The 27,947-nt window shown below is 57.8% G+C and overlaps 2 protein-coding genes across 8 annotated transcripts; one reads left to right on the top strand and one right to left on the bottom strand.

Annotated features, from left to right (window-relative positions):
* Positions 1 to 266: 266 nt before the first annotated feature.
* Positions 267 to 5,802, bottom strand: DUOXA2 (dual oxidase maturation factor 2). 3 transcript variants are annotated; one of them, XM_069867209.1, is made up of 7 exons: positions 5,714 to 5,802; positions 4,215 to 4,378; positions 4,031 to 4,088; positions 2,142 to 2,276; positions 1,756 to 1,969; positions 933 to 1,147; positions 267 to 502 (listed from the first exon to the last, which is right to left on the bottom strand). In XM_069867209.1, the coding sequence occupies exons 2-7, from the start codon at positions 4,359 to 4,361 to the stop codon at positions 303 to 305; spliced, it is 969 nt and encodes a 322-aa protein (XP_069723310.1). In that variant the 5' UTR covers positions 4,362 to 4,378; positions 5,714 to 5,802; the 3' UTR covers positions 267 to 302. The 3 variants fall into 3 exon arrangements, with proteins under 3 accessions (XP_069723310.1, XP_069723311.1, XP_069723312.1); XM_069867210.1 differs by lacking the exon at positions 5,714 to 5,802 and adding an exon at positions 5,241 to 5,477; XM_069867211.1 differs by lacking the exon at positions 2,142 to 2,276.
* DUOX2 (dual oxidase 2) lies at positions 2,340 to 27,707 on the top strand. Of its 5 annotated transcripts, none has more exons than XM_069867181.1 (34): positions 2,341 to 2,662; positions 10,157 to 10,248; positions 10,590 to 10,673; positions 11,246 to 11,410; positions 12,409 to 12,596; positions 14,290 to 14,491; positions 15,021 to 15,187; positions 15,273 to 15,333; positions 15,477 to 15,573; positions 15,741 to 15,828; positions 16,150 to 16,252; positions 16,573 to 16,736; positions 17,334 to 17,500; positions 17,683 to 17,801; positions 19,142 to 19,279; positions 19,535 to 19,648; positions 20,263 to 20,465; positions 20,650 to 20,835; positions 21,252 to 21,477; positions 21,829 to 21,922; positions 22,155 to 22,330; positions 22,590 to 22,659; positions 23,070 to 23,168; positions 24,065 to 24,243; positions 24,495 to 24,725; positions 24,910 to 25,009; positions 25,127 to 25,176; positions 25,296 to 25,423; positions 25,585 to 25,738; positions 25,870 to 26,102; positions 26,232 to 26,390; positions 26,542 to 26,697; positions 26,784 to 26,912; positions 27,301 to 27,707. In XM_069867181.1, the coding sequence occupies exons 2-34, from the start codon at positions 10,185 to 10,187 to the stop codon at positions 27,421 to 27,423; spliced, it is 4,617 nt and encodes a 1,538-aa protein (XP_069723282.1). In that variant the 5' UTR covers positions 2,341 to 2,662; positions 10,157 to 10,184; the 3' UTR covers positions 27,424 to 27,707. The 5 variants fall into 5 exon arrangements, with proteins under 5 accessions (XP_069723286.1, XP_069723282.1, XP_069723285.1 ...); XM_069867184.1 differs by having other exon boundaries at positions 2,342 to 2,662; positions 23,073 to 23,168; XM_069867183.1 differs by lacking the exon at positions 2,341 to 2,662 and adding an exon at positions 5,749 to 5,807.
* Positions 27,708 to 27,947: the final 240 nt, after the last annotated feature.

Here is a 27,947-nt window from a genome sequence, read left to right as displayed (position 1 = left end):
GTGCTCTGTGTGAGAAACCACACCAGGGAGCTCAGTTTCTGGTGTGCCAACTGGCCACCAGAGACACACGGCACCAGGGCACGGAGCAGGAATGGCATCCCCCCAGGACAGAGATCCAGCTCTGCCTGCAGCCTGCCAGCTCTCTGCAAAGCTTGTCCTTTTCCAGAGGGCCTGGTCCTGGAGATACAGCGTGCAAAGAACCCATCCCAGCATGGATGGGGCGGTCTCTGGGGACATGAAGAAGGGTTTGCACTCCACTCTTTTGGGACTGCCTCCAGGGAGGGAGCAGGAAAAACCTTCTTCTAATCACTGTTGGGGTTGAGTTTGGAGGGTCGAGGAGCAGACGGTTCTTTGTTCATGACATGAGGGTTGACGTACACTTCGGTCATTTCCTGCTGCTCATCTGCTTTATCGTCGTGGAGATCAAAGAATGTTTTCAGCAGGTCTAAGTTGAAGTAGTGCAGTGCAACAACCGTGATCCCAGCCATGAAACAGAGCAAGCCTGGAAGACAACGTGCTCTCTGAGAGCGCTCCTGCAAACACCAGCACACTTTCCAGCCCACGTCCTTCCTGTGGTGCCCCCCACCAGGTGACAACGCCTGCTCTTACAGAAGATGGCCTTCTGCTGTCTGGGGTGGCTTCAGCCACTGAGCTGAGCATCTTACACACGGGCATGGGGTCTGTAAGTGGTCCCCATCTCCTTGCACTGCCTCACCTCAGGGACTAAAAGTCCCTCCACCCCCCTGAGATGGAGATGCTGCTCCCCATCCTGCCAGCCGCCTCCACATCCCTAGCAGGGTCTGCTTCACCAAGGCACAGCCTGGGGCTCGGGCAGGAGGCCGTGCCTGTCTCATCTCCTGGGGGAAAGCTCTGGGCTCTGGCACACCCAGAAGAAGAAGGTGGTGTGCCCTGGTATGGCTGGATGTCCTTACCAATCGCTAGCGTGAGCCAGAAAGATCCCCCATAGTTCGTGTGCAGGGTTGTGCTCCCAAACTGGATCGGGCACACCAGCGTGTTCCTCACAGTGGAGAAGGAGAGCAATGAAAAGATCATGAAGGTGCCTGTGACCACGAGCATGTAGCCTCCGTAGACAAGGACGGGCATGGAGAAGAGCATGTTGGAGATGAGCCAAGTGCAAAAGGCCACCCTGGAGACCACAAAAGACCAACAGATGAGTTGGATGGATGCACTATGTGAGGATTTCTATGTGGGAGGAAAGATCTCAGGTCTAGGTTGTATTGTATGAGGCCAAGCAGCTCTGTGGGAAGGCTGGAATGACCCCTGGCCATCCAAGCTGAGCAAGCAGATGTGCAGTGCTCACACTGCTACACCCAGAAGGCAAAAGCCTGGGCTTCCCCTCATCTGGTCCTACCCTCAGACATTAAATTCCCTCACAGATGGGGACAGGAAATCTCTGTGTGTGCCCATGGACCTCTGTGGGCCACCAAGGACAGCAGCACCACTGCCATCATCACCACATCATGACAGGGATCTCCACCACATTCCCCTCTCCCGCACCCAGCCCTGGTGAAGGTGACCAGCAGAGAGAACCAGGACCATTCCTCTCATCTGCTTACCCTACGGTGCCTTCAGGGCCACTGGTTTGATGGCAGACCTTGCAGAACCCCCTCCCGCGCACATGGCTGTCCTGGCAGCATGCAGTCACCATCCACCTCAGTGTCCCAGGGACAGGGCAGCAGAGCCCCCCCCATCTCCTTGCATCTCCCGTGCCTGCGCCAGGAGTGAAAGGCTCACCAGAGCGTGGCTGATGTGTAGTGGCCAGAGATGCGGTACTGCCTGTGCGCATCACAGGGGCTTTGAGTGGTGAACTTCTCTGCCACGTAGAGGATGGGGCTGGGCAGCCCCCGTTCCAGCCCCTCGCTGTAGCTGTGGTCGTAGTTTGCATCGAAGCTCCAGGAAAAGTACTCGTTGTAGTTGATGGTCTCATTGACCTGATTCACTGGGTTTCCTGCCAGAGAGAGAAGATTTCAGTCCTCCTGTGGCCCAGCAGCCATGGGCACCGCCAGCCAGGAGCACAGACACCCCGAGAGCAGCAGGATCCCACTCAGACCCCACTTCATTCCGACCAAGGCCACTCATGGAGCACTTGGAGCTGCTGCAGATGCAGGCACCGCACTCACCCCTGAGCGTGACGTTCACCCCGGCCAGGCCGATGTGCAGCCCGATGTCCGCGCTCACCAGGGCGCGGCTGAAGGACTTGTAGGAGGTGTTCGCCGTCACCCAGCCGGTCTCCCAGTCCCCCGTGAACTGGACGGCTGCCAGGAAGAACAAAGCTGGGGTTAGAGAGGAGCCGGTCCCAGGCTTTGCTGTGCTCGGGGGTCTCACGGGTGAACACCGATGCTGTGTTCCCACCGTGGCACTTCCAGGGAGTGGAAGAAGGGCAGGAGAACTGACTCAGCCACCAGAACGTGTCTCAACCAGCCCCCACGCCCTGGTGGAGCACTTGTCCTCCCCTCGCTCAGCATCCACTCCCTCAATCCAGGAGCAGGTTGCTCACATCCCCAGAGACGAACCCCATGACCTGATTCCTCCTTGGACATCCTCTCCGGGAGCTCCTCACAAGCTCCCCACCACGGCGAGCGCCGCAGTCCCCAGGGCTGGGGCTCGGAAATGATCCCGTTCCGCAACCTTGGGAAGAGGGGTGAGTTCCATTGCCAACTATCGAGCTCCCTAGACCTCACTGCTGGTGAGCCCTGTCTGTCAAACCGAGGGGTGGAGAGGGGTGGCAGGAGCTGTCCCAGCTCTGCCAGCAACCACAGCTGGAGAAAATGAAACTCTGAGCCATTTCTGGGATATGGGCTTTGGAATGGGGGATCCTTCTCTGTCCTTCTCTGAAACACTTCCACTCGGCAGCAGGCTTATTTTTCCAGCACTGAAATGAGGTACGAGGTGAAATCTCAGGCTGAACAAAACCTTCTAAACCTGCCTGAAAAGAAGTTCAGCTGCCAAGTCAGCTTGTGAGGGCACCGGTCCAGCAGCAGCTCTGCAGGGACGGTTTTTGGCTGAGGGATCGGGTGTGCCGCGCCACTGCCAGACAGAAGCCCTGGTGCTGGCTTCAAAACAATTCATTCCTCCTGGGTGCCCAAGCAGCGCCCGCCTGCACCCTTGTGACGGGAGCAGGAGGGCTCTCCAGGGCTGAGCCGGTGGAGGCTGAGGAGCGAGCCCCGACTCCAACCCCTCTGCCATTCCCAGCCCGGCACCAGGTTCTCGGGCATCTCTTGGTGGCAGCTTCCAGCACCTGGACATCCCCAGGTGGAGCGTGACCAGCGCATCCCAGCCAGCAGGAGTCCCACAGCCTGGCATATAATTCTATCGCCTGGGTGATTCGAGAGTTGAGTCATTTCAGTTGCACTTTATCATTCCTCTCCAAGTAGTCTTATAATCCATCCCGTCCTTCAGAGCAGGAGGGTTGCTTTGACTCAGGGTCAGGGCTGCTTGCTTTCCCCACCTGGCATCTTCTATCCCTTCAGTGCATCTTTCACTTAAACCTCCTGTCACCCTCTGCAAGTTGGAAATTCCAGCCTGGTTTCCACCACCAGTTTCATTTATTTACAGAAGAGTCCCTGGTTTATACTAAATCAACTCTTCCCTTTCATCTCCTCCTGCCTTGCTCCTTGGAAGATCTTTACCCACCCCACCTCTGCCCTGTTCCATTTACTCTCACCCCAAGGTTCCTCTCCTCCTCCCGACGTGCCTGGCTGCATTGGGGCTGCTCAGCCTTGCTCCCCCAGCAAGCTCAGGAGGGTTTGCACATCTGGAAGAACGTGTTGTTGTGCAGCCCACTGGGCAGCGTGACCTCTGTGGTACAGCTGCAGCCAGCAAAGCTCCCTCAGAAGTGACCACAGGTCCCTCCAGTGCTCCTGGTCCCCGAGCTGGGGATGGGGACGCACTCTCGGGAAGATTTGCAGAGCAGGGGTCAGGCAGATCCTGCAGTTTCGCAGACACAGCCTCTGCCCCAGGGTTTGATCCTGCCCCCAGACCCCCCCCGCGAGGGCTGCGCAGCACTTACTGACAATCACCACTCCCATGAGGAGGCTGAGGAGAACCCGGAGCGTCCAGTACAGCCTCTGAGGGGAGAGAGGTGGGACATCAGGCAGGGAGGAACAGACCCGGCTGTCCTCCTGCCTCACCCGGACGCAGTCGGGAGGGTCTCAGCAGCCGAAATGCTGGGAGCAGGGAGAGGGGTCACGCACCGCCCGTCCGCGGATGCCGGGGATGATGAGCAGGAAGGTGCAGGCGAATGTGAGGAAGACCACAATCACAATGATGGTGCCGATATCAAACACGAAGGCCTTCCTCTGCTGTGGGTAGAAGGGGTAGACGCCGTTGAAGAGAGTCATCCTGCACCTTCTGGAACCTGCGGGGGAGAGACAGTCACAGCGGGGACCCTGCCTGGCTGCCTCGAGCTTGTGGTGGCCAACCCCAGCCCAGCTCTGGAATAACCAGTTGCTGGAGATCCACCTCAAAACTCCCCAGAGGGACAATGAAATGTGATGCTGCAAGGGAAGAGGCAGGGTGAAACACTCCCCAGCAGAGAAACGTGCCACCCAAAAGCCCTCAGTGGAGGAGAGGAGGCGCCCGGGGCAGGGCTCCACCAGCCCAGAGGGGTTGTGGCAGCCTAGGAACCACAAGCTGCTGTAGGTTGAGGAGCAGCCCAAACCCAAGAATGTGTTGGGTAGTTCCTTCCCAGACAGAGCTGGGTCTTTCCCTCCAGCAGATACAGCAAGAGCTTTCCACTTCCCTTAGAGGAAGTCCACGAGCCGGCAACCACCAGCAGACGCAGCTCCAAAATGACAAGGAAGTGCTGAGAACATTGATTTCACAGCAGGAAAATGATCCCCAGCCAGGGGCCACCATCGCCAAGAGGAACAAAGCCCACCACCCTCATTTCCACCCCTTGCCTCCAAGAGCCTTGTCCCCAGGAGGTGCAAAAGTGCAGTTTAGGGGAGGAGGACTGTTCCTGTGCTTGGGCCAGAGGAATCAACTCTTGAGTCGGGCTGTGGGAGCAGCCAAGAGCACATCTCAAGGCCATAGGAACCTGAGGTACACGGGACAATGAAGCGCGTAATTCCCACAGGTGGCTTCAGACTTCCACAACACTTCAGCTCCAGCAGCCACAGAACTTTCCCTGTTCCCGGGTCACATCTTCTCTACCAAAACTGATCACAGGCTTAGTCCTTTTATTTTGCTCATTTAATAACATCTCTGCGTGCACCCACCCCAGGAACTCTGCTACAGTCGAGGGGTACCGGAGTGAAGGTGACTCACGACCAAACATGATTTCACTGCCTCTGCACGAAGGAGATGCTTTAATGCCCATTTTGGAAAAACAATCATATTTTTAAATAAGAGCCAGCCCAGAGCAATTCAGCCACGAACAAACGGGTCCCAAATCCCTAGAAGTGGGTGGGGGATGATAACAATCTCATAAACCAATTCACCTGGGCAGCTGAAGCCACTTTCACAGCAGAAAGCAATATCTGTTTCCAGAATAATTCTCCGCCCAGTAACCCAGGTTGTTCCCACAAAGTTTGTCAGCCCGAGTGCTTACGCTTGGCTCACAGCTGCTCTAGATCCGACCTTCTCCTATCTCTCTGCTCTAGGAGAGCACAGCCATGCTGTGCGCTGACACATCTTCTTTTGGGCTCTTTCCAAGCCCAGGGGAGGGCAGAGCCCACCCTGTGGTCGTTACCTGCCCAGCGGGACCTGCGATTCAGTCCTGATGCTGCAGCCCCGAGCTCAAGTCCAGCCGCAGGATGCCCAGCCCAGGAGCCCACGAACCACCTGTGAGAGAAGAAAAGAAATGAAGGGTTTGGCCTGGGACGTGTTAAATCTTCAGGGCTCGAATTCCACTCTGCAGCTTCTGGGAAGGGATCTGTAGAGCATTTCCAGGGGAACAGCTTTCAGCCCAGGCTTTCAATCTTTCTCACTTGGTTGCCCTGCGCAGCAGAGCGGCTGCTCAGCATTTTTGCAGCTTTAAGTGGAAAGCTGGCACCTGCAGCCCAGGGTGGGAGGAACTGGAGTTGTTGCACCTTGGAAAGCGTTCTCCATGCAGAAGCTGTGGCCCTAAACCCCCGTGGTCTCCTCTGCTGCAGAGGGAACAGACTGGACACATCTTCAAGGAAGGGTACTCCCTACATTTTCCTGCCCCTGTAAGAGGCTCGAATTAATCTAGGGAAACCCACCGGGTTCACTCAAGGTGGGCTGCGTCCTCTCCTCCCCACCCTCACCTCGCTGGGACCCCTAGATCTGCGCAGGGTGCCTGGGGAGCGCTGGGGCAGGAGCGGGTGGGCAGCCCCTTCCGACTGACCTACCAACCTGCCTGCCTACCTGTCTTACCTAGCTGCTTTGCCTACCCACCTGTTGCCTGCCTACCTACTTGCCTGTGCCCCACCAACCTTCTTATCTTCCCACTGACCTACCTACCAACTTACCTACCTACCAGCCTACCTACCTACCTACCCAGCTGCCTACATACCTACTGACTTACCTACCTACCTAGCAGCCTGCCTACCTCCTGATCTCCCTTCCTACATACCAATCTACATACTGACCTGCCTGCTTGCCTACCTACCAACCTTCTTATCTACCTATTGACCTACCTACCTACTGAATTACCTACCTACTGACTTACCTACCTACTTACCTGTCTACTTTCTTACCTACCTACCTAGTGACCTGCCTACCTATCTACCAACCTTCTTACCTACTGACTTACCTACCTACCTAATCGCCTACTGACTTTTTTACCTACCTACCAACCTTCTTGCCTACCTACTGACCTATCTACTAACCTTCTTGCCTACCTATTGTCCTGCCTAGCGATCTACCAGCCTTCTTACCTACCACCTTACCTACCTACTTGACTGCCTACTGACTTTCTTATCTACCAACGTTCTTACCTACCTATTGACCTGCCTACCTACCTACTGACTTACCTACCTACTTACCTGTCTACTTTCTTACCTACCTACCTACCTATTGACCTGCCTACCTATCTACCAACTTTCTTACCTTTTTTCCTACTGACTTACCTACCTACCTGGCTGCCTACTGACTTCTTACCTCCCCACCAGCCTCCCTCCCTGGGTGTGGAGCTACTGCCCTGCGGACGCACCAACCTCCCCGCCTGCTGCCAGGCAGCTGTCGGTCTGTCTGTCTGTCCGTCTGTCCGTCCCCCGTGCTGGGCGGCTCCGCTCGCTCCCGTTTTTATGGGGGGCGGCGGGCGCGGAGCCCTCGGTAAATAGGGGAGCGCAGAGCCCCACCCGCTGCCCCGACACCGCGGTGAGAGGCGGCTGCGGGGTATGTGGGATGGGGAGGGAGAAATGGGGTCCGGAGGGGTTGGGGGGCCGGGACACGCGTGTCCCTGTTGGGGGGTCTGGGGTCCAGGGCCGTGCGTGTCCCTGGGGGGGTCTGGAAGGTGTCCCTGCCCATCGCAGGGGGCTTGGAACTCGGGGGTCTTTAAGGTCCCTTCCAACCCAAATTATGCTATGATTCTATGACTTGGGGACTGGGACACGCGTGTCCCTGCATGCAGGGGGGGGTCCTGGGGACTGGGACATGCGTGTCCCTGTGTGAGAGGGAGGGGTCCTAGGGACGGGGACACGCGTGTCCCCATGTGGGGCAGTCTGGGACCCGGGACCATGCGTATCTCTGGGGGGATCTGGGGTCCGGGTCCCTGCGTGTCCCTGGGAAGGGGTCTGTGGGGAAGGCCACGCGTGTCCCCTGCAGAGGAGGGCTGGGGGAGGGTACACATGTCTGTGCAACGGGTACCGGGGTCTGGGGACACACGTGTCCCTGGCAGGGATGTCTTGTGTCCAGGACACGCGTGTCCCTCTCCGTGTGGAGCACTGGGGGTGTCAGGGTGCGATGGGGCCACGCGTGTCCTCACCTGCAGGGTGTGATAGCACCACGCTTATCCCTGCCTGCGAGGTAGCGGAGCCACGCATGTCCCTGCCTCCATGGGCACAGGACCTTTGAGGACAGGATGGGACCCCTTGTGTCCCACCAGGGCTGGCACTGCGACGTAGAGTCCCAGGGATGCTCCCAGCTGGGATAGCTGGGGATGCCGGTGGTCCCTGTGTGGAAGCTGCCCGGAGCATGCGCCCGGGTTTGGGAGGTTCCGATGGGAGAAGACAAGGCTGGGGAAGCAGGTGCTTGGGTTGAGGGATGGGAGTGACCCCCCTAGGGTGGCACAGGGAGAAGCAGAGCCTGGAGGGCTCATCTCACCTCACAAACTTCCTGACAAGTCTGTGGAGCTAATCCAAGCTTGCCAAGCTTTCTCTGTTCTCATTGCATCAAAGAGGCCCCCGGGGTTGTCTGTGGGATTTGAGGGGCAGCAGGGGGCTTGCTCTGGGAATTCTGGCAACAGGTCCCAGCACGTGGGAGAGCACAGTGGGAAGGGGGAAGCGGGAGCTCCCAGCTGAAGTGTGGAAAAGGAGCTTGTGGGACAGCTGAGTACCACTCACGAGAAGCCCATCTTCCCTGGGCATGAGGTCCCCAGCCCAGATTCCTGTGTTCCTCTTTTTGACCATGTTCTGTAAGGACTGCTGTGACTCAGCCTTGCCTGTGAGGAGGTGGTGGAATCTCCATCCCTGGTGGTGTTAAAAAACCTGTAGACGTGGCACTCGGGGACGTGGTTTAGCAGGCACGGTGGGGTTGGGCTGACGGTTGGACTGGATAAGCTTAGAGGTCTTTTATAGCCTCAATGATCCCTTGATTCTGTGATAAGTCAGAGATTCCCAGCAACAGCAGGAAGAGGTTTGATAGACGGAAGGTGTGGTGTCAGGGTCTCTTCATGGCTTTACAGACCAGGTCCTGCCAGGGAGAGCTGCTTCTGGGGAAGGGAAACACCTTAGAACTAGGTGATCTTTAAGGTCCCTTCCAAGCCAAACTATTCTATGATCCTATGACTTGGGGACTGGGATGGGGCTCTGGCTCCCACCAGCTGCAGAACCCAAATCTCATGTCCACAAGACCGTGCTCGGCAGAGGGCGGTGGGATGGAAGAGCTCTGGGGCCTCTTCCAACAGGACCTGCTCCAGGAGGACAGGGAGAGCGTTGGGTGGCCTGGGACACCACTCAATGCTGCTCTCAGCAGCGCTGAGGCTTTTGGCAGCCCCATGCGTGTGGAGGTGAGGCCAGAACCAAGGAGGGACTCAGTGCCGAGGTATTTCAGCAGTGATTTAATGCTGAATGTATGTTATGGGAAGCTACCGAAGGGGTTCGCCTGTGGTGGCGTTTGGTGAGGTGTAGCTGTTGTGACAGAGGTGGAACCTGGAAATGTCACTTCTTGAGAAGCAGCTTGATTTCTGTCATAAAAGGCCAAAAGTTTCTGTGGCAGGGAGACAGTTGGGCTTGATGATCTCAAAGGTCTTTTCTAGCTGAGCGAGTCTAGGATCCTATGGAGGCCACAGCAGCATCGTGGCTTTTATGACCCCCAAATGCAGCCTCATGGCTGGGAATCCCTCTCTTCAGTCAGCTCTGGCCGGGGTTTTAAAGGTTCAGATCCCACTGATGAACTTTCATGGAATCATGGAATGTTTGGGTTGGAAGGGACCTTAAAGCCCATCTATTTCCAACCCCTGCCATGGATCCAGGGCCTTTGTGGAAAGCGGGATGGTGAAGCATCGTGAGAAAGGCTGGTCGTGAGGCGGTGCCATCGTGCTAGCCGAGAGGTGACCGAGGCGTCCTGGTCTGCAGTGCTAGTATGCTTGGGGACGCCTGAGGCTGTTCCCACCACGTTCACAGCTGGATTTCACTCGGATGAGACAATGTGTGCACAGAGAAATTGCCAGCTGGACGGTGTCTGTCAGGAAGAACATGTTTCTGTTGTGGAGCTGGCACCGCTCTAGCGTCTCCCTGCCCTGGTGATGAGTTTTGAACCTCAGCTGGGATACCCCGAGCAGGGACACTGGCCCTGCCCCAGCAGAAAGGGCTCTGGCCAGTTGACACCTCCCGTCAGAGCTTTCTCGGGGTGATGCGGTCTCACTGTCCCCTTCCCACAGCCCAAACCGGGGGACAGCGGTGGATGATGATGCTGGGAGAGTTTTACAGGCAGCGGGAACCACAAGAGGGAGCTGAAATTACGGTCTGTGGCGTTCTCAGCCCAGCTCCCTCCTTCTCTCCATTGACAGGTCGCGGTTTCCAAAGACCCAGTGGCTGATGCGACCTCCAGGGATGATGCTGAGTTTCACCGTGGTTCTGCTGGTGACGTGGACCTTGGGGAGTAAGTGTGGTCTCCGAGAAGGGGATCAAGAGGTGGTTTCTACTCCCGAGAGGAATTTCCTCTCACTCATGGGGCGTCGGAGATGGGGTGGTTTGGTTTGTGATTAGAGAAGAAGAAAATGGAGCAAAATGCTGAACCTCCAGGAGGCTGAATTTTCACAAGCATGAATTTTCTACTTTTAGCCCTTGCTTATCCCTCAAAAAGAGTTCAAAACCTGTTTGTACACAAAGTTTCATAAAGAATATGGGGAAGCATCTCAATACAGATATGATTTTGTGATGGAGAAGCTCGTTTCGTGCATTGGTTTTTGCTGCTCACCAGGTGGGTCTGGTCTCTTGCAGGAGCCCAGGAGAGCATCTCCTGGGAGGTCCAGCGCTACGATGGCTGGTACAACAACCTGCTGCACCACCGACACGGCTCAGTGGGTGAGTGCCAGGCCTGGGGATGGTGATGGTGGGGTGAGCTGGTGCTTTGGCATCTGGCACATTTCATGACTGAAGGAGAAGCCCCTTCTGACTTGAGCCTGAACCAGGCAGCTGAGCAGGCAGTGCCACCTCCTGTGGCCCTGAGAGGTGGCTGTTTGCAGTCAAAGCAGGTCCCTAGATGCACCTGAGAGCCCTGTTAGAGCAGTCTTAGAGGGCCACGGAGCCCAGATTTGTCCCCCCTGTCCTGATCTTGTCCCTTTTCCCTGCTGCCCGAGTTGCATTGGTGTTGGATAAGTCGCAGAGCAGAGTGTGCCTCTACAGGGCCATTCAAAATATCCAAGGTAGAGATGACCCAGCTCTTCCCAGCAGGACTTTTGGTGATGGTCAGGGATCCCAGAGCAGGTCAACTGGAAGGGAATATGCCCATAAGGGCTCCCTCTAGCATGAGCATCACTGCCACCCTCTTGCTCTCTTCTGGGGCCTCTCACGTGCTGGTGTACCCCATTCCTGCTGTATTTTCCATCTGGCTGGTGCTGTCAGACCCAAGGTTTGGTGTTGCTTTGGTGCTGCAGGTGCCCGGCTCCTGCGTCTCCTGCCAGCCAACTACGCAGACGGCGTCTACCAGGCGCTGCAGGAGCCCCGCGTGCCCAACGCTCGCCAGCTCAGCAACGTGGTGGCGCGGGGGCCCTCTGGGCTGCCCTCCCGCAGGAACACAACCGTGCTGGCTGTCTTCTTCGGTAAGAGCTGGGGCCCTGGCACTAGGTGGAAAAATGTTGATGTGGGTGGAAAAATATTGGTTTCCTGCACCCCAAGGCAACGCATCAGAATGCTTGTCACCCACCTGCTGCGGAGCAGACCCACACCCGGATGATAAAGCCTTGGGTGTCACCATGCCCAAGTACTGTCCAGCCAGGAGAGGCTGCGTGAGCGTTTGGTGACCTTTGGCAGTTGCCACGGATGCCGATATCTGTCACTACGAAATTCCTCCTGAACACGACAGATGTGATAGGAACCATACCCGGAGTGGTCGCCCTCATTTGGATGGGTCTCCAAGCCTGGACATGTCTTTCTGTAGGAAATACCACCAGCTCATCAAGATATCAGGCTGGATGTGTCAAAGTGGAGACAATGGGCTCCCCATACAGCTTAAGGTTCATGCATGTCCCCGAACCATTGAATCACAGAATGGTTTGGGTTGGAAGGGACCTCACAGCCCATCCAGTCCCTCCCCCTGCCATGGGCAGGGACACCTCCCACTGGATCAGGGGCTCCAAGCGCCATCCAGCCTGGCCTTGAACCCCTCCAGGGATGGGGCAGCCACCCCTGCTCTGGGCAACCTGGGCCAGGGGCTCCCCACCCTCACAGCAAAACATTTCTCCCCAAGATCTCATCTTAATCTCCCCTCTTGCAGCTGAACACTCTTAGCCAGGGTGCTTGGCCCTAAGATGAGCTGCAGGGGCAGTTTTTCCTATTACACCAAAGCTCAAATGGGCTGATAGCACCTGCCAAATGGGCATCAGCATCAACTCTTGGCCCTGAAGGCCACAGACAAGGAGGAGCTGAGGGAAAGAGTGGCTAAAAGCAGAGCCCTGCTCCTGGTGAAGTGGTGACCAGCAGATTGTCCAGCTGCTGGTGGTCTCTGAACTTGTACTGTCCTAGCTGCCCCCAGCCGAGTCCTGCTCCGGGTCCTGGTGATGGACCCCCCAGCTGCTGACCACGCTTGCGGCTCTGGCAGGTTTCCACGTGCTCTTGGACATCCTGGGGACAGAGAAACCTGGCTGCCCTGCTGAGTTCCTGAACATCCACATCCCAGCTGGAGACCCAGTGTTTGACCCTGCAGGCACTGGAGACGTGGTTCTGCCTTTCCAGCGCATCCAGTGGGCGCCGGAGACGGGGCAGAGCCCCAACAGCCCCCGGGAACAGGTAGGTTGTGTTTCCTTTGGTCTTGGCCTTTGAGCTAACCTAGTCTGCACCCAACGGTGGGGTCTGTAATGGCCAAAGTAATGTTGGAAAATTAAAGGAGAGCACCGCTGTTTGCTGCCCACGGCAGAGGGGCTGGAGCTGGATGGGCTTTGAGATCCCTTCCAACCCAAACCATTCCATGATTCCTTAAAAATAGATATCTCTCAAGTGCTTGAACCAAATGCAAACAAGCGCACAGCCCAGCCTCCAACGCGCTAGGTCACACAGGGCAGCGGTTGTGGCTGCTCAAGGTCAGCGCCTTCCTTGCCCAGGTGAACGTGGTTACTTCAGACCTGCCCGTGTCAGCTATTTTAATGCAGGTTGGGGTGTCTGGCACGGTTTATGGAGGGCAGAAGGGGAAAAGGCAAAGCAGGAGCGATTCGCAGGCTTCCTCAGCTGCCAAAGTTTTTCTCTCTCCAGCCAAAACGAGCCAGGGTAGGGTTGGCTGTGTCTGGTGGAGCAAGGGAGAGCTGGAGTAATGAACTTTTTGTGCAATGAGCCCTTTGTGTAATGAACTTCCACAACCAACCAATGCACTCCCGCTGCTCCAGAAGGTCAGGAATTATGGCAGAGTTTTTTAAGGCACCAACTCTTATCATTAATAATGCATCACCAAACCAAGCCGATGCTGTCATAAAGCCATAAACTTGTAAACCTTCCTGGTATTTCAGTCGTTTTGGAAAAAATCCAGGCTTCCCTCCCGGTTCCTCTGTATTTCACTCTGCTGAGGCTGGGCGTGTTCCCAAGCCCGTGTGGCTTTTCCTTTCATGCTGGAAAGCTTCCCAATCGAAATAGCCAAAGCAAAATAGGAGTGGTACTCAAAGATCTAGGTTAGATATGGGCAGATGGAGAAGAGATGTTGGGCAGAAATGTTTTGCTGTGAGGGTGGGGAGGCCCTGGCCCAGGCTGCCCAGAGCAGGGGTGGCTGCCCCATCCCTGGAGGGGTTCAAGGCCAGGCTGGATGGGGCTGGAGCCCCTGATCCAGTGGGAGGTGTCCCTGGCAGGGTGGGGGGAACTGGGTGGGCTTGGAGGTCCCTTCCAACCCAAACCACTCCACGATTCTGTGATCTTGATGAGTCCCTTCCAACTCAGGGTGTTCTGTGGTTCTACAGATTTGCCCCCTGAACCTTCCATGTGACAAACAGAGATGTGACCAGATTAGTTCTGGTTTTAGCAGTGTCTCAGACCTTAGGAAAGTGAGAACTCCAGCATGTTTTCAGGCTAAAAAAAGAACATTTTCATAAAACTGTTTGGCAGGAGGGAGATTCAGCTCCCTGCGCTGGGCACAGGGCTCCCCAGAGGGGGAAGCTCCAATGTTTCCACCCAGGGATGGGTTTAGGCCCCTTCCAGCTTGCTCTTGCCTCTAGGGGTGCACCAACATCTGCTTCTGGGTGTAGCAGGAAACAGTCGGGGAAAAAAATGGCTCAAAATGTCCTTTTGCAAAACCCATTTGTGGTCCTTTCCTGTACCAGCGCTGGTTCCCGCAGTTCTTGCATCTCGCTGTGTAGACCCACGTCTTGGTGACTCTCCTTAACCAAGGGGGTGGGGGCTGCTTTGCAAGACCAAAAGGGCTGGGTTGGACATTTGCAGACCCTTTTTTTTGCACCTTCCTACTGAGCCGCCAGTGCCAGTTAACGCCCCATCTCTGCCCCAGACCAACGAGGTGACGGGCTGGCTGGATGGCAGCTCTATCTACGGCCCCTCACACTCCTGGAGCGATGCCCTGAGGAGCTTCTCGGGGGGCCGGCTCGCTTCGGGGCCCAGCGGGCGCCTGCCGAGGGAGACGGACGGACGGGTTCCCATGTGGAAGGCGCTGGATCCATCCACGGGACAGGGCGGACCCCAAGGGATCTACGGTAACGGCAGCTTGACTCCATCCTTGATGGTGGAGGGGGGAGCGGGAGGTCCCTGGAGCTGAGCCCAGAGGGGAGCCTGGGAAAGGGCAGGGGGTCTGGTGGGTCAGGAGTCCTGTGGGAGGGCAGGCAGCTTCCCAGCACGATGGGAGGAAGGTTTGTGCCCTGGCAAAAGCATCCAAGAAAAGACACACCGTGAACTTGAGGTGCTGCATCCCCGGGAGGCAGCAGGGCATTTCCCACCCCGACGCAGAGAGCAGTGGGTGCTGACCCCTCTGATCCAAGGAGAGCTCTGAGGAAAGGGGCTCCCCTAACAAAAGCTCAGCTTGCCTCTGATTCCTCACCTCCCTGATCTTTGGTCCATGCCGGAGGCCCAGAGCTGCTGCTCGCTCGCCCGGGCTGCTCGTCTCTCTGGGGAGAAAGGGAGGGCGAGGGGACGAGGAGATGCTGGGCTGCAGCTACAGGGCTGGAGGTGCTGGAAGCTCATCCCGGTGGTGGCATCTCCCACTGATGGTCCTGGTGGCTCTTGCAGACCTGGGCAGCGCCTGGGGGAACGAGAACCTCTTCGTGCAGGCTGAGAGCATTGCCTGGTTTCGGTACCACAACCACCTGGCTTCCACGCTGGCCCAGACGCACCCCACCTGGTCCGACGAGGACCTCTTCCAGCACGCTCGCAAGTGGGTCATCGCCACCTTCCAGGTGAGGAATGGAAGCCCCCCAGCTCTGCCACGACCCCCGACATCCTCCCTGGTGCTGGCCCTGACCCAGCTCCCCTGTGCCCTAGAGCATCGTGCTGTACGAGTGGCTGCCCACCCTGCTGGGGACGCCCGTCCCGGAGTACAGAGGTGAGGGGTGTGAGGGTGATGGAGACGCAGGTGTGTGGGGAGCTGGGGTGGGGGATGAGGGGAGCCAGGCGATGGGTCAGGAGGGGTGTCTCGGCCCCCTTTCCATCCAGCCTGGCTGCTGGACCGTGGCTGGTGCCCCACAGGTTACCAACAGCACCTGGACCCCAGCCTCTCGCCGGAGTTCATGGCGGCTGCAGGGCAATTCCTGGCCACCATGGTCCCACCAGGTGTCTATAAGAGGTAGGAGAATCCCGTCGGGGCTCGGGAAGAGCGGTTCCCATGCTGGGGAAGGGAATGGCTGGGCTGAGGTGGTGGTGGGGGATGGTCCCTGTCCCTTCCCTGCATCCTGCCAGCTCGGGGACCCCTTGGCCAGGGGCTGTGGCTCCAGCCCTTCTCGGCTCTTCCAGAGACTCCAAGTGCCAGTTCCATGAAGTGTCCAGCCCTGAAGGCTCATTCCCAGCGGTGCGGCTCTGCAACAGCTACTGGAGCAGGGAGGTACGGGAAAGGGAGCACGGGGGTCCCGAGGATGTGGCAGGTGGATTGGGCTTCAGTCCTTGCTTTGTGTCGTGGAGGTGAAAGGGAAACTGGGCACAGAGCATGACAGCCAGCCGAGGGGTGCGAGATCCTCCCCTGCCAGACATCCCAGGTGTGGCCTTGAGCCACAGCAGGCTCAGCCTAAAAGGTTGGGCTGACATGGAGAGATGAGCCTGGGAGAAACCCCTGGTACCTCTACCAGCAGAGTCTGCACCCCATGGGGGGGCTGCCCTGTCTCTGTGGTCCCACGGGGAGTCACCTGCTCTTCCCATCTCCCCTCAGAGCAACAGGCAGGCGGAGGATGTGGACGTGGACAGCCTCCTGCTGGGCATGAGCTCACAGATCGCAGAGCGGGAGGACAACATTGTGGTGGAAGATCTCCAAGGTCCGTACTCCCCTGCCCTGCAGCTGGCGCGTCGGTGGGGTCACTGCCTCCTGGGGATGGGGGGTGACGGTTCCCATCGCCGCTACCTTCAGCATCCAGCCATATGGCTAGATCAGCTGCAGCCTTGCTCATGGACGTGCAGAGAAGCTGCAGCACAAGTTAAGCATGTCCCTGGGGCCCTTCTGGCAAGGTCGTGGAGGCAACCTCCACGTTCAGCGTGGCCCATGGCAGAGGGACGGGGCAGGCCTGGCAGCTGGGGCAGTTGGAGTTGCTCCTCTGGCTCTGCTTTGCCATCACCACCGCTTCAAATCCACCCCCAGATTACTGGTATGGGCCCCTGAAGTTCTCCCGCACTGACTTCGTGGCCAGCTGGTTCCAGCGTGGACGAGACCTTGGCCTGCCCACCTATAACCGAGCCCGGGAACGATTTGGGTTGCAGCCTCTCCAGAACTGGTCAGACCTTGCCCCACACATGGAGCCACAGGTAACAGGGAATGGTCTGGGCATGGAGACTGTGTGGGTCACAGGACGTTGGGGCAGTACAGGCAGCAGGCGGCTTCTCCAGCAACGCCCAGAGGAGGATGTGAGCGCGCACCCAGCCCCAGTTCATCTTCATGCCTGCAGGGTGTTGTGTTGCAGTTAACTGTATGATTACACGGCATGAACAAACATCATGGAATCATGGGATGGTTTGGGCTGGAAGGGAACCCAAAGCCCATCCAGTCCCAGCCCCTGCCACAGGCAGGGACACCTCCCACCAGATCAGGTTGCTCCAAGCCCCATCCAACCTGGCCTTGGACACCTCCAGGGATGGGGCAGCCGTGTATCCTGTGCGAGTGCTGAGCTCCTGCGGTGCTGTGTGCTCTGCTGCTCCTGGAGCTGAGATGCTCAGGGAGTGATGCTTAACTGCTCAAGCCAAATCCATGAGCTCAAGGTTGCATAAGGCTGAGCATCTTCCCAGCCTACAGACGTGTGATGCCTGGGAAATGCATGTTCCTCACTTCTCCTGAGGCTGCCAAGGCTTTCTGGTTCTCTGGCTGACTTCCCTCTGCTCAGGTGTGTGGTGGGGGTTTCTGGCCAGGTCCTGGAGGAGGTCGCTGCCCTGTATGGCAACAACACGTCTGGGCTGGAGCTGCTCCCTGGAGGCATGCTGGAGGCCAGCGGCTCCCTCTTCAGTGCCATCATCCTGGAGCAGTTTGTGCGCCTGCGTGACAGCGACAGATACTGGTTCGAGAACACCAAGAGCGGGTAATGCTTCTTCCCCACTGGCACGTGGAGCAGGCTGCCTGCTGGCTGCCAGCCCCACTGAGACAACAGCCGGGGCTGGGGACACAAACAGCTTCCTTGGCTCCTAAACTGCCATGGGGAGCAAATCCTGCCAACACAGTGATGCCCAGGGTCACTGCTTGGCCCCACGTCTTTCTCCTCAGGCTGTTCACAGTGGAGGAAGTGAGGGGGATCCGGAACATCACCTTCCATGACGTCCTGGCTGCCGTCACTCGCACGGACCCCGCAGACCTCCAGCCCAATGTGTTCGTCTGGAGTGAGGGTGAGTGCAAAGAGCAGGGAGCAAAAGGCACCAGCAGGCTGGGGAGAGAAGCAGACCTGCCTCGGTGGCACAGCCAGTGATGGTGATGCGGGGAAAGCGTTGGGCTGGCAGTCTCTCAAACCTGATGCCCACTGCGTCCCCGAGCTGGCAAACAGCACGTGAGCTGCAAGGATTGCTCGTACGCCCGGCGGGCAGCACTGCTGTGGAAAGTCCAGGCATGTGTATTGCACGAGCCCTGCGAGGATCGCTGGGTTAAAAATGCAATTGGTGCTCCGGAACGTCGTGGTCTCTGCCTTCCCCATGCTGTGTCACGCTCCTCACTGTCCTGTCCGCCAGCTCCGTCTGTGTACAAGCGCACAAAGGTCTACAGGTTGAGCTGATGAGTGACCTGAAACGTGATGAAGCTTGCAGACGGGTTCAGTGTTTGTGTAACATTGCCTGGTTTTGCCTCTGATTGCATCAGCGCTGGAGTGTGCCCTGCGTGCTGTGCCACAACGCCCACTCCTGCCTGGCAGCCCTGCCCGTGGGGTTATTGGTTAACCACAGTTACTGGAAGGTCCTTCCAGGCTTTCCTGCTGCTGTGGTTGCACCAGATGGATTTCAGCCCATGGAGAGCTGAGGGCCTGCATCCCAGCCCATTCTGGGTTCCCAGCATGCTAGGAGCAGGCTGGTCCCGTGCTGACGTGCATCCCTCAACCTGGTGCCCTCCCATGTTGTCCTTGAAACGAGCTTTCCTGTCCTCACCGAGACCTCCAGCGAGTCCTGCTGCCACGCTGGGTGTGAGGTGTGGCCGAACACAGCAGGGAGCCTTTTCCTCTTGGGACCTTGCCACACTCTTCCCATTTACCAAAAGCGTTTGGCTTTGAGCAACTGGATCTAATGGGAGGTGTCCCTGCCCATGGCAGGAGGTGGAACTGGATGGGCTGTGAGGTCCCTTCCAACCCAAACCATTCCGTGATTCTATGTTCCAGCCCTTGCAAGGCTTTTGGTTCCCCTGGCGCACACCGTGTGCAGTGGCACTGGAAGGGCTCCCTGGATTTGCAGCATCAGATGAGCAGGAGTCCTGATTTGCCAGGGTCCAGAGTGCTTGCTCAGCCCTTTCCATCGGGAGAGGTGAAGGTGCTGATCTCAGTGCTTGAGCCCAGCTCTGCTCTTGGTTTGCTGTGTCAGGCAAAGGTTCAGCCTGAGAACAAGGGTTGTCTCGTAAGGTCTGGAGTTTACCTCAAGCATCCCCATTTTGCAGCGCTCTTGGGGACACTCAGTGACGGCCGTTCCTGGGGACGACGGAGATGGGATGGGTGAAGGGTGTGTGATGCTCACAGCCTGTCTCCCCCGCGCAGGGAGCCCGTGTCCCCAGCCGCAGCAGCTGACGGCTCAGCACTTGGCCAACTGCACGCCTGTGACCGTTCTGGACTACTTTGAAGGCAGTGGTGTGGGCTTCGGGATCATCATCGTTGTCCTCTGCTGCCTGCCTTTAGGTTTGCTGCTCTGTTTCTTTACGCAACTCCTCTTTCACCAGAGAGCTGCTGAGTCTTGGCCACTTGAGGTGTCAGGGTCCATGGGCACCAGGCAGGAGCAGGGCTTTCACAGTGCAGCCCTGAGTTGAATGAAACCATACAGTGTTGAACTGGAGGTGATGAGGGAAGAAATAAACCCCTGTCTGCCCCAGTTCCACAGGTGATGCTGCCCAAGCCTTATCGCATCTCACGCCTCTTCCTCCCATGTGCCCGCAGTGACTCTCTTTGTTGCCTGGATCGTTGCTGTTCTCCGCAAGAGAGATTTCCAGAAGCTGCAGAAGAAGCAGGGCTCCAGCGTGCGGAGGGAGGTGACCAGTGAGGCGATACACGGTGAGGAGGTGGCAGTGTCTGTCCTGCGGTGGTATCTGATCATAGAATCATAGAATTGAAGCCAGGGCACATACTGAGGCAGGCTGGGCTGGGAGCCTGTATCCAGACTGGATGTAAGGGGAAACTATTTCCCCAGAAGGACAGTGAAGCAGTGGAGCCGGTAGCCCAGAGGGGTTGTGCAGCCTCCATCCTATCCAAGACTCCACTGGATAAAGCCTTGAGCAGAGTGGCCTGACCCCATAGCTGGTCCTACATGGGGCAGGAGGCCGGGCAGAGACCCTTCCATCCTGGGTCATCGTGTGACCCCCTAATTACAACCCTCTCCAGATCACCTCCTACATGGAGGAAACCTGTGTAGAGCAATTGCATCAATAGGTTCAGGGACTGTATCTCCTCACTCTGGACACTGGGAAAATCCTCCCTCCCTGTGCCATGGTCTGTTCTCCTCCCGTGTCCACGCATTTGAGCTCTGCCATTGGAAGGTCATCACTTTCCCCTTAAAATGTGTTGAATCACGCGATTGCTCCCAAGCTGCACCCCAGTGAAGCGGTTGTTGGGATGAGCAGGAGCATGGGTGCCTCTTCCCAGCTGAGCCCTGTGCTCTCTGCCACCAGCCGTCGAGTGGCGCGGTCCCAAGACAGACAGATCTCCCGTCTACATTCACCTGCAAGCTGACAAAGTGCTCAAAGTGCTGGATGGGAGAGGATCTGTGCTCCGGAGCATCAGCCTGAAAGCCCACCCGACGGTGGAGGTGATCCTCTCCAACAACAAAGGGAACAAAGCTCTGCTCCTGAAGAGCCCCAAGGAGTACGACCTGGTAAGTACTGTGATCCTGGGGTTTGACACCCCCTGGGTCCCCCCCACTGGTCACGTACGCCCTGCACCGCTCGGTCCTTGGCTTTCTGAGAACCACCAGGTCCAGCTCAGCCCGTGGAGCAACCGCCGCAGCGGTGAGCGGCCGCGCTCATCCCAGCCGAGCCTCTTGGTGGGGTCTTTTGCAGGTGCTGCTTTTCAGCAAGGAGGCAGAGAGGAGCAACTTCATTGGGAAGCTGCGAGGCTACTTGGAGAAGAGCGGCCTCGACCTGCACGTGTCTGAGATGCCGGAGCAGAGCCTGATGAAACGGGCGGTCACCCAGGAGCAGAGGAAACAAATTCTGGAGACTTTCTTCAGGCACCTCTTTGCTCAGGTATGCAGCGCCGTGGCAGGCTCTGGTGCGTGGCAGAAGGTGTTTCTGTGTTGATTAAGCAATGACTTGGTGCTGCTCTCCGTAAGAGCCGTTCAGCCAGGCACAAGGAAGCTGCCGGTGCTTTCAGGACCAAGGGACGTTTTACCTGGCAGAAGACAAAAGTTCTGCTGTGGTGATAGAAGTGTCTGAAGTTGCAAAGAGACCCGGGTGGTGTAACTGCAGTCTCCACAGTGATCAGAGGTGTTTTGGGTGAAAGTCATATTGTGTAGGAGAGACGTGGACTTCCCCGTGTCACCTGCTCTGGGCTTTGTGCTCAGGGTCCCCACCAGTCTTTGCGCAATAGGTCAGGCAAGCGAGCCCCAGCCTTCTGCTCTGCCGCAACTGATGGGTTTTCTTTTGTGGGACACAACCTGCAGGTGCTGGAAATCGACAGGTCCAACGCCGGAGAGCTCAACTTTGAGTCTTCCCAGAAAGCAAAGGAGACCCTGACGTGTGAGCTGAGCAGGGCTGAGTTTGCCGAGGCCCTGGGGCTCAAAGCCCACTCCATGTTTGTGGACTCAATGTTCTCCCTGGCTGACAAAGACGGCAACGGCTACATCTCCTTCCGGGAGTTCCTGGACATCTTGGTGGTCTTCATGAAAGGTGGGAGCTGGAGCTGGGCAATGTCTTCACCTGCCACCTTCAGTCCTGTCTCTAGGCTCTGGCCATGCCGCCAGCAGAGCGAAGGACAAGATCCATCCATCCAGTCAATTTGCAGACCCTTCGAAGATTAAAACTCCTTTCCCTTAGGACAATTTCAGCTTGAGTTGCAGGGCAGTGACAGTGTAATCATGTTTTCTGTGAGGCTGTCCAGAGCTGGGTGTCCAGCTGTAAAACTTGGAGCTGGGTGAGATTTCACTGCTGCGGGCCCAGATGCTTGAAGACAAAATGTTTGGAAGCTTTTTTCTTTTTCATGAAAATAGTTCATACTTCACCCCTCTCTCTTCCCACCAGGGACCCCAGAGGAAAAGTCCAAGGTGATGTTCAGGATGTATGACGTTGATGAGAATGGGTTCCTGTCCAAGGAGGAGTTTCTGAGGATGCTCAGGTACTTCTCCTCATCTTTCTAGATGTTTTCACAATGTCTGTAAACGGAGATGTCTTCAGCTGTCAGCGTCTGTTCTTCACTCCCCAGCAGTGCTATGGGAGAGCCCCTGGGCTCAGCTCTCGCCACCAAGAGACCATTTCTCCCAGGAAACTGGTCTGGGGCTCTTCCCTCTGTTAGCTGAAGGACTTGAGCTGCGGTCCTCTGAAGTTCCCGTCTCCCCTCCTTGCTCCAGGTCCTTCATCGAGATCTCCAACAACTGCCTGACAAGGGACCAGGCAGAGCAGGTGACTGAGTCCATGTTCCGGGCCTCGGGGTTTCAGGACAGGGATGAGCTGACGTGGGAGGATTTCCACTACATGCTGCGGGACCACGACAGCGAGCTCCGTCTCACCCAGCTCTGCATCAAAGGTCAGTGAGGTGGGGCAGAGGGCCACCCCGTGCCCCGCAGGGCTGGAGGTGACGGGCAGCACCCGACGCGTGGACCCCAGATCTCGTCCCATCTATCTCTCCAACCTAATGGCAGCGATGGGGCATCAGCTGTTGCTCCACGTTTGTGTTTGGGTCCAGAGCCCCTTCCCGCCCCATCCCTGCCAGGGGAGATGTCTAAGCGTTATCCACTGTGTCTTACGTGATCTAAACAACTCTTTGTACTTTTGGCTCCTGACAGGGGTCCCAGAGGTTCCCAAGCAAAACTTGCACAGCTCCGTCTCCTTCATAAAAAGGAAAGACCTGAAAGGGTAAGTGCTCATCTTTAGTCTTGCTGCTGCTCTTTCTTCGTCTCTGTCTGCCCTGATCCGCATCGTCCTTCACCTCGGCATCCCCAGCGCAGGCTGTTTGCACGCCCAGAGCTGGGGCAGGGGGCAGCGCTGGGATGTGCCCGGGAGCCAGACGCCGCGGTGGGGTCACTGCCCACCCCCTGTCCCCAGGAGCTCCTGCTGGATCCACTGCGTGGGGATGGGAGTCCTACCTCGCTTTTCAGAGGGGTGGGTTGTCTTGGTGTGAATCCAACTCCTGTGCCATGCGACTAAAGTTAACGCAGCAGGCTTGCAGGAAAGAGCTGGGCACCTTCTCAGCTGAGAAGTGGGGGACGTTTTGAGAAGCCCACCCTGCAGGGACAGCTCTGGGCTAGACGCAGCTGCCTTTCCAGCAGAGCCATCTCAGATGAGGAGAAAGACCCAAACCTGGACACCGTGAACCACTACGTGGAGCGAGAAGGGCTAGAGCTGAGGAAGAGGCCAGGCAGAAAGTGAGTGCACCCTGTCCTCGGCCCGTTTGCTGTTTCCAAGGTCTCTGTGTCAGACCAAGTTGTCCTGTGGTCTCTGGAGGCAGCGTGCTCATGATGTTGGTGCAATGGAGGGAGGGATGCGAGGCCGAAGGAGACGTCCCAGCCCCTCAGGTGCACGATGCTGGCCGAGGAGCAGGGGCACCAGCCTCCCCTTGGTGGGGATGGTGCTGTAGCTGGGACATCTCCGTCGGGGTTGGCCTCGCCTTGCCCACCGAGAGAGGCTTCACCTGGCAGGTCCTGCACTGCTCTGGCCCTGGGACGCTGTGGAGCCCCCGTGGGCTCCTGCAGGAGCGGCCACAGAGTCGCTGGTCCTCGCTGCTATGGGAACAGCAAACAGCTCAACAAGGAAGTTACTCATGGCCAGAACATCCTCATTTCCTCAATATCTCCAAGATATTTCCCTACCCCGAGGTTGGTCTGGAGGCTGAACACTACAATGAAGGCATCTTTTACAGTTCTTATGTACAGTTTCATGTATGAGTCACAATCTGTGTGTTTGTTATCAGCTTTCAAAAGCAGGGAATCTGCGGGGTGACCTGAGATCAACCTCTGACACTGGGCTCGGCAGTCGTTGCTGTCACCCGTGTGCGGAGGCGATCGCTGCGTGGGGAGGGAGACCCAGAGCTGGGCAGCGTGATCCTGAGCCAACCCTGCCGGCTAAGATGACACCAGCCCTCCTGGCTTTCATAGAGCCATGGGATGGTTTGAGTTGGAAGAGACCTCAAAGCCCATCCAGTCCCATGGCAGGGACACCTCCCACTGGATCCGGGGCTCCAAGTCCCATCCAACCTGGCCTGGAACCGCTCCCTGGGCAACCTGGGCCAGGACCTCACCACCCTTCACCACCTTTCTGCCAGGGTGCACCAGTACCAGCTGCAGTTGTACACCAAAGCACAACGGAAGAAGTATGAGCGGAGCAAAATTCAGCAGAAGATCCAGGAGTTCAAGCGCTTTGTGGAAAACTACCGGCGCCATATCGTCTGCGTGGTCCTCTTCTCCTCCATCACCGCTGGCGTGTTCGTGGAGAGAGCTTACTGTGAGTGCTCATCCAGCTCTGCTGCCCCAGCCTTGCAGGGGCCAGGGTGCAGTTTCACAGTGGCCAGTTCCCTCTCCTGACCTCTGAGGAGAGCCTGTCATGCAGCAGCTTTGGGGTGGAGGTCTGGCTTATAGCTGTGCGTCCCTGTCCCCGCACAGCCCTGGTGACCTTTTCTTGGTGGAACCACGCAGGCTGCAGGAAGGGTGATGGCACCAAGCGTGTGACCCCCACTCCGCTCTCTCTCTCCCCAGACTACGCCTTCGCATCCCCCAGCACCGGAATCGCACAGACCACCTTCGTGGGGATCATCATCTCGCGGGGATCGGCTGCCTGCATCTCCTTCATGTACTCCTACATCCTGCTCACCATGTGCCGCAACCTCATCACCGTCCTGCGGGAGACCTTCCTCAACCACTACATCCCTTTTGATGCTGCCGTGGACTTCCACCGCTGGGTTGCCATGGCAGCCCTGATCTTCTCAGGTAGGTGGGCTGCGGGGGACACGCGCCATGACCCACAGCCAAAGCAGCCCATCCCAGTACAGCAGGACCATGTAGGAGCCTGAAGATACAGAGACTTTGCACCAGGAGTTGCCAGCTCCCTGGGCACATCAGCAGGGTCCAGTGCATCTCCATCCATGCTTTTCTCTCCTGGTTTCTTTTACAGTGCTCCACACTGCAGGTCACGTGGTGAACGTCTACATCTTCTCAGTCACGCCTCTCAGCGTGTTGTCCTGCCTCTTTTCCAGTGTCTTTATGAATGATGGGTAGGTGAAATTTAAAGCCGAGGTCAGACAGCGTGTCCTGGGCAGGGACAGGAATGAAGGTGGAAACTGGGAGTTTGCTCTGGCCCCTCCATGGCACAGTCTCTTGTCCCTCTCCAGGTCACAGCTCCCACAGAAGTATTACTGGTGGTTCTTCCAGACTATTCCAGGTGAGACCTATCTGACCCGCATGCCCATCCCCTGGCTGAGCAGCCTCTGCCCAGTGCAGGTGGAGCCCCCGCGGGGCTGCCCTGATTCCCCCGGGACCTCCCAAACCCTCCCCTCGCAGGCATGACGGGAGTCCTGCTGCTCGTGATCCTGGCCGTGATGTACGTGTTTGCCACCCACCACTTCCGACGCGTCAGCTTCCAGGGCTTCTGGATCACTCACCACCTCTACGTGCTGCTCTATGTCCTGGTAAAGCCTCTGGGCTGGGAGGGAGGGTGCTGATGCGCCCCATGCCCCGGGGTCAGCCCAGCTGGAGCCCCCAGTCCCAGCCCCCTCCTATTGCTGATTTGCCACCAAATAACCCATGGGGTAATGACTTCCCATGGCGATGGATGCCACTCTCTGTGCAGATCATCATCCACGGCAGCTACGCTCTGATCCAGCAGCCCCGCTTCCACATCTACTTCATCATCCCAGCTCTCATCTACAGCGCGGACAAGCTGTTCAGCCTGAGCAGGAAGAAGGTGGAGATCAGCGTGGTGAAAGCCGAGCTCCTGCCCTCAGGTACCACGTCATCCCTGGCCGCGCAGCACCAGCTCAGCCCAGGCTCTGCAAGGGCGCTGGGGGCTGCAGCGAGGAGCCTCCACCACCCAGTGTCTCCACCTTAGCAAAGTCCCCATCCCTGTCCCCCCCAGGTGTCACCCACCTCCAGTTCCAGCGGCCGCAGGACTTTGACTACAAGTCCGGGCAGTGGGCGCGCATCGCCTGCATGGCGCTGGGCACCACCGAGTACCACCCCTTCACCCTGACCTCGGCGCCGCACGAGGACACGCTGAGCCTGCACATCCGAGCCGTGGGGCCCTGGACCACCCGCCTGCGGGAGCTCTACTCCCCGGAGAGCCTGGCGCTCCTCGGCAAGCTGCCCAAGGTGAGGCCCGTGCTGCTTCTCCAGGGACAGGAGCATCTCCACAGTGGGTTGTGCTCCAGCCTTGAAGGCAGCCAAGACCTGGGCAAGCAGAGGCAGGAGGTGCTCTGCTAACGGCCAAATCCCTTCCAGCTCTATCTGGACGGGCCCTTCGGGGAGGGCCACCAGGAGTGGAACAAGTTTGAAGTGTCGGTGCTGGTGGGAGGAGGCATTGGAGTGACGCCCTTTGCATCCATCCTCAAGGACCTCGTCTTCAAATCATCCATAAGCTCCAAGCTGGTGTGTAAGAAGGTAAGAGGGAGCATCGGGAAAACAAGAGCCCTCCCAAGACGCCTGACGCTGGTGGCCTCTTTGGGGCTAAAACGCTCTGTGATCCATCTGGAAGGGAGCCCCATGGACAGGGCGCTGGCCCCACTCTGAACCTCCCCCCCCTCTGCCACAGATCTACTTCATCTGGGTGACGCGCACGCAGCGGCAGTTTGAGTGGCTGGCAGACATCATCCGCGAGGTGGAGGAGATGGACAGGACCGACCTGGTCTCTGTGCACATCTACATCACGCAGCTGGCTGAGAAGTTCGACCTGCGCACCACCATGCTGGTGAGCCTGGCCACCCAGCGCGGGGGCTGTCGTGCCTCGCTCAGCCCTGCTGAGCTGTCTGACGTGTGCTGGTCTCTCTCTCCCAGTACATCTGCGAGCGGCACTTCCAGAAGACGTTGAACAAGAGCTTGTTCACGGGGCTGCGTGCCATCACCCACTTCGGGCGCCCTCCCTTCATACCCTTCTTCAACTCGCTGCAGGAGGTGCACCCCGAGGTCAGTGCCTGGCTGGGGGCAGGAGGAGGGGTCCCAGCCTGTCCCCAAGGCCCTGGAGGCCTCGGCACCAAGGGGAGGGCAGGAGAGGCACGAACCCACCTTCCCTTCAGAGCGAGGACGAGCTGCAAGGGTCCGCGATGCCCCCAATAGCCCCTGCTATGGCAGGACCCTGGCTGCAGCCGCTGCCCCGAGCTGGCAGGGACCCTGGTGGATCCCATCCTTCCTCCGCGGCCCCAGCAGCTCCATGGGGAGTTGGCGACCTCCCCCAGCACCTCCTCAGGCTGGGACATGTGCCCAAAGCTGCCAGAGGGCAAGGGGCCAAGGGGGGCTGTGCAGGAGAAGAGCTGGTGCTGCCGCCTTTGACCCCTTTGGCTCCCTCCTTCCCCAGGTGCAGAAGATCGGGGTGTTCAGCTGTGGCCCACCTGGGATGACCAAGAGCGTGGAAAAAGCTTGTCGGCAGCTCAACAAGAAGGACCAAACCTACTTTGCACATCACTATGAGAATTTCTGACCCTGCCCACACCATCTCACCCCTGGGCTGCAGGCGTCATTGGGAACCTGCGTTCATCCCGAGCTCCTGTGGGACAAGGCTTTGGGACATCAGGGTTCCCACCCACCAGCATCCCTGGGAGAAAGCCACCCCCAGCCAGGAGCAGGGATGCTGAGACCCACAGGCACCATCCCAGTAAAGCGCTGCCCTGCCAGTATCACCCCACACAGTCCCAGTGTGAACCCCAGGCTGTTCTCCTGGCCTGTCACAACCCAGAAAACCCAGTGTTTGAGTCAAGCCCAGCTCTGCCACCTTCATTGTGTAACAGAGCCCAGGTGCTGCTGGGTCACACAGGGACCAGCTCTGAACAGCTCTGGGGAGCTGCTCCCTGCCTGCATGACCCACACTCACAGCACTTTGTCCCAAGCCCACAGCCCGTGGGAAGAAGAGCCAGGGAGCTCACCACCATCTCTCTCCTTGCAATGGGCTTAGCTCTCCTGCAGCTGGTGCCGCTCCAAGCCTTCCCTGCTTCTGCATTGGCCTTG

Source organism: Phaenicophaeus curvirostris, chromosome 12 (genome assembly GCF_032191515.1).
Source record: "Phaenicophaeus curvirostris isolate KB17595 chromosome 12, BPBGC_Pcur_1.0, whole genome shotgun sequence".
Lineage (NCBI taxonomy): Eukaryota > Metazoa > Chordata > Aves > Cuculiformes > Cuculidae > Phaenicophaeus > Phaenicophaeus curvirostris.
This window is presented reverse-complemented; position numbering and strand designations above follow the sequence as displayed.

Excerpts from the sequence above, each read along its gene's own strand:
- DUOXA2 (XM_069867209.1), bottom strand. The coding sequence starts at position 4,361 with ATGACTCTCTTCAACGGCGTCTACCCCTTCTACCCACAGCAGAGGAAG. Across the intron at positions 4,089-4,214 it reads CCGGCATCCGCGGACGGGCG|AGGCTGTACTGGACGCTCCG; the intron begins GTGCGTGACCCC and ends CTCTCCCCTCAG. Across the intron at positions 503-932 it reads CTGGCTCACGCTAGCGATTG|GCTTGCTCTGTTTCATGGCT; the intron begins GTAAGGACATCC and ends GTTGTCTTCCAG.
- DUOX2 (XM_069867181.1), top strand. The coding sequence starts at position 10,185 with ATGCGACCTCCAGGGATGATGCTGAGTTTCACCGTGGTTCTGCTGGTG. Across the intron at positions 19,280-19,534 it reads CCTCTGCTGCCTGCCTTTAG|TGACTCTCTTTGTTGCCTGG; the intron begins GTTTGCTGCTCT and ends ATGTGCCCGCAG. Across the intron at positions 19,649-20,262 it reads GACCAGTGAGGCGATACACG|CCGTCGAGTGGCGCGGTCCC; the intron begins GTGAGGAGGTGG and ends CTCTGCCACCAG.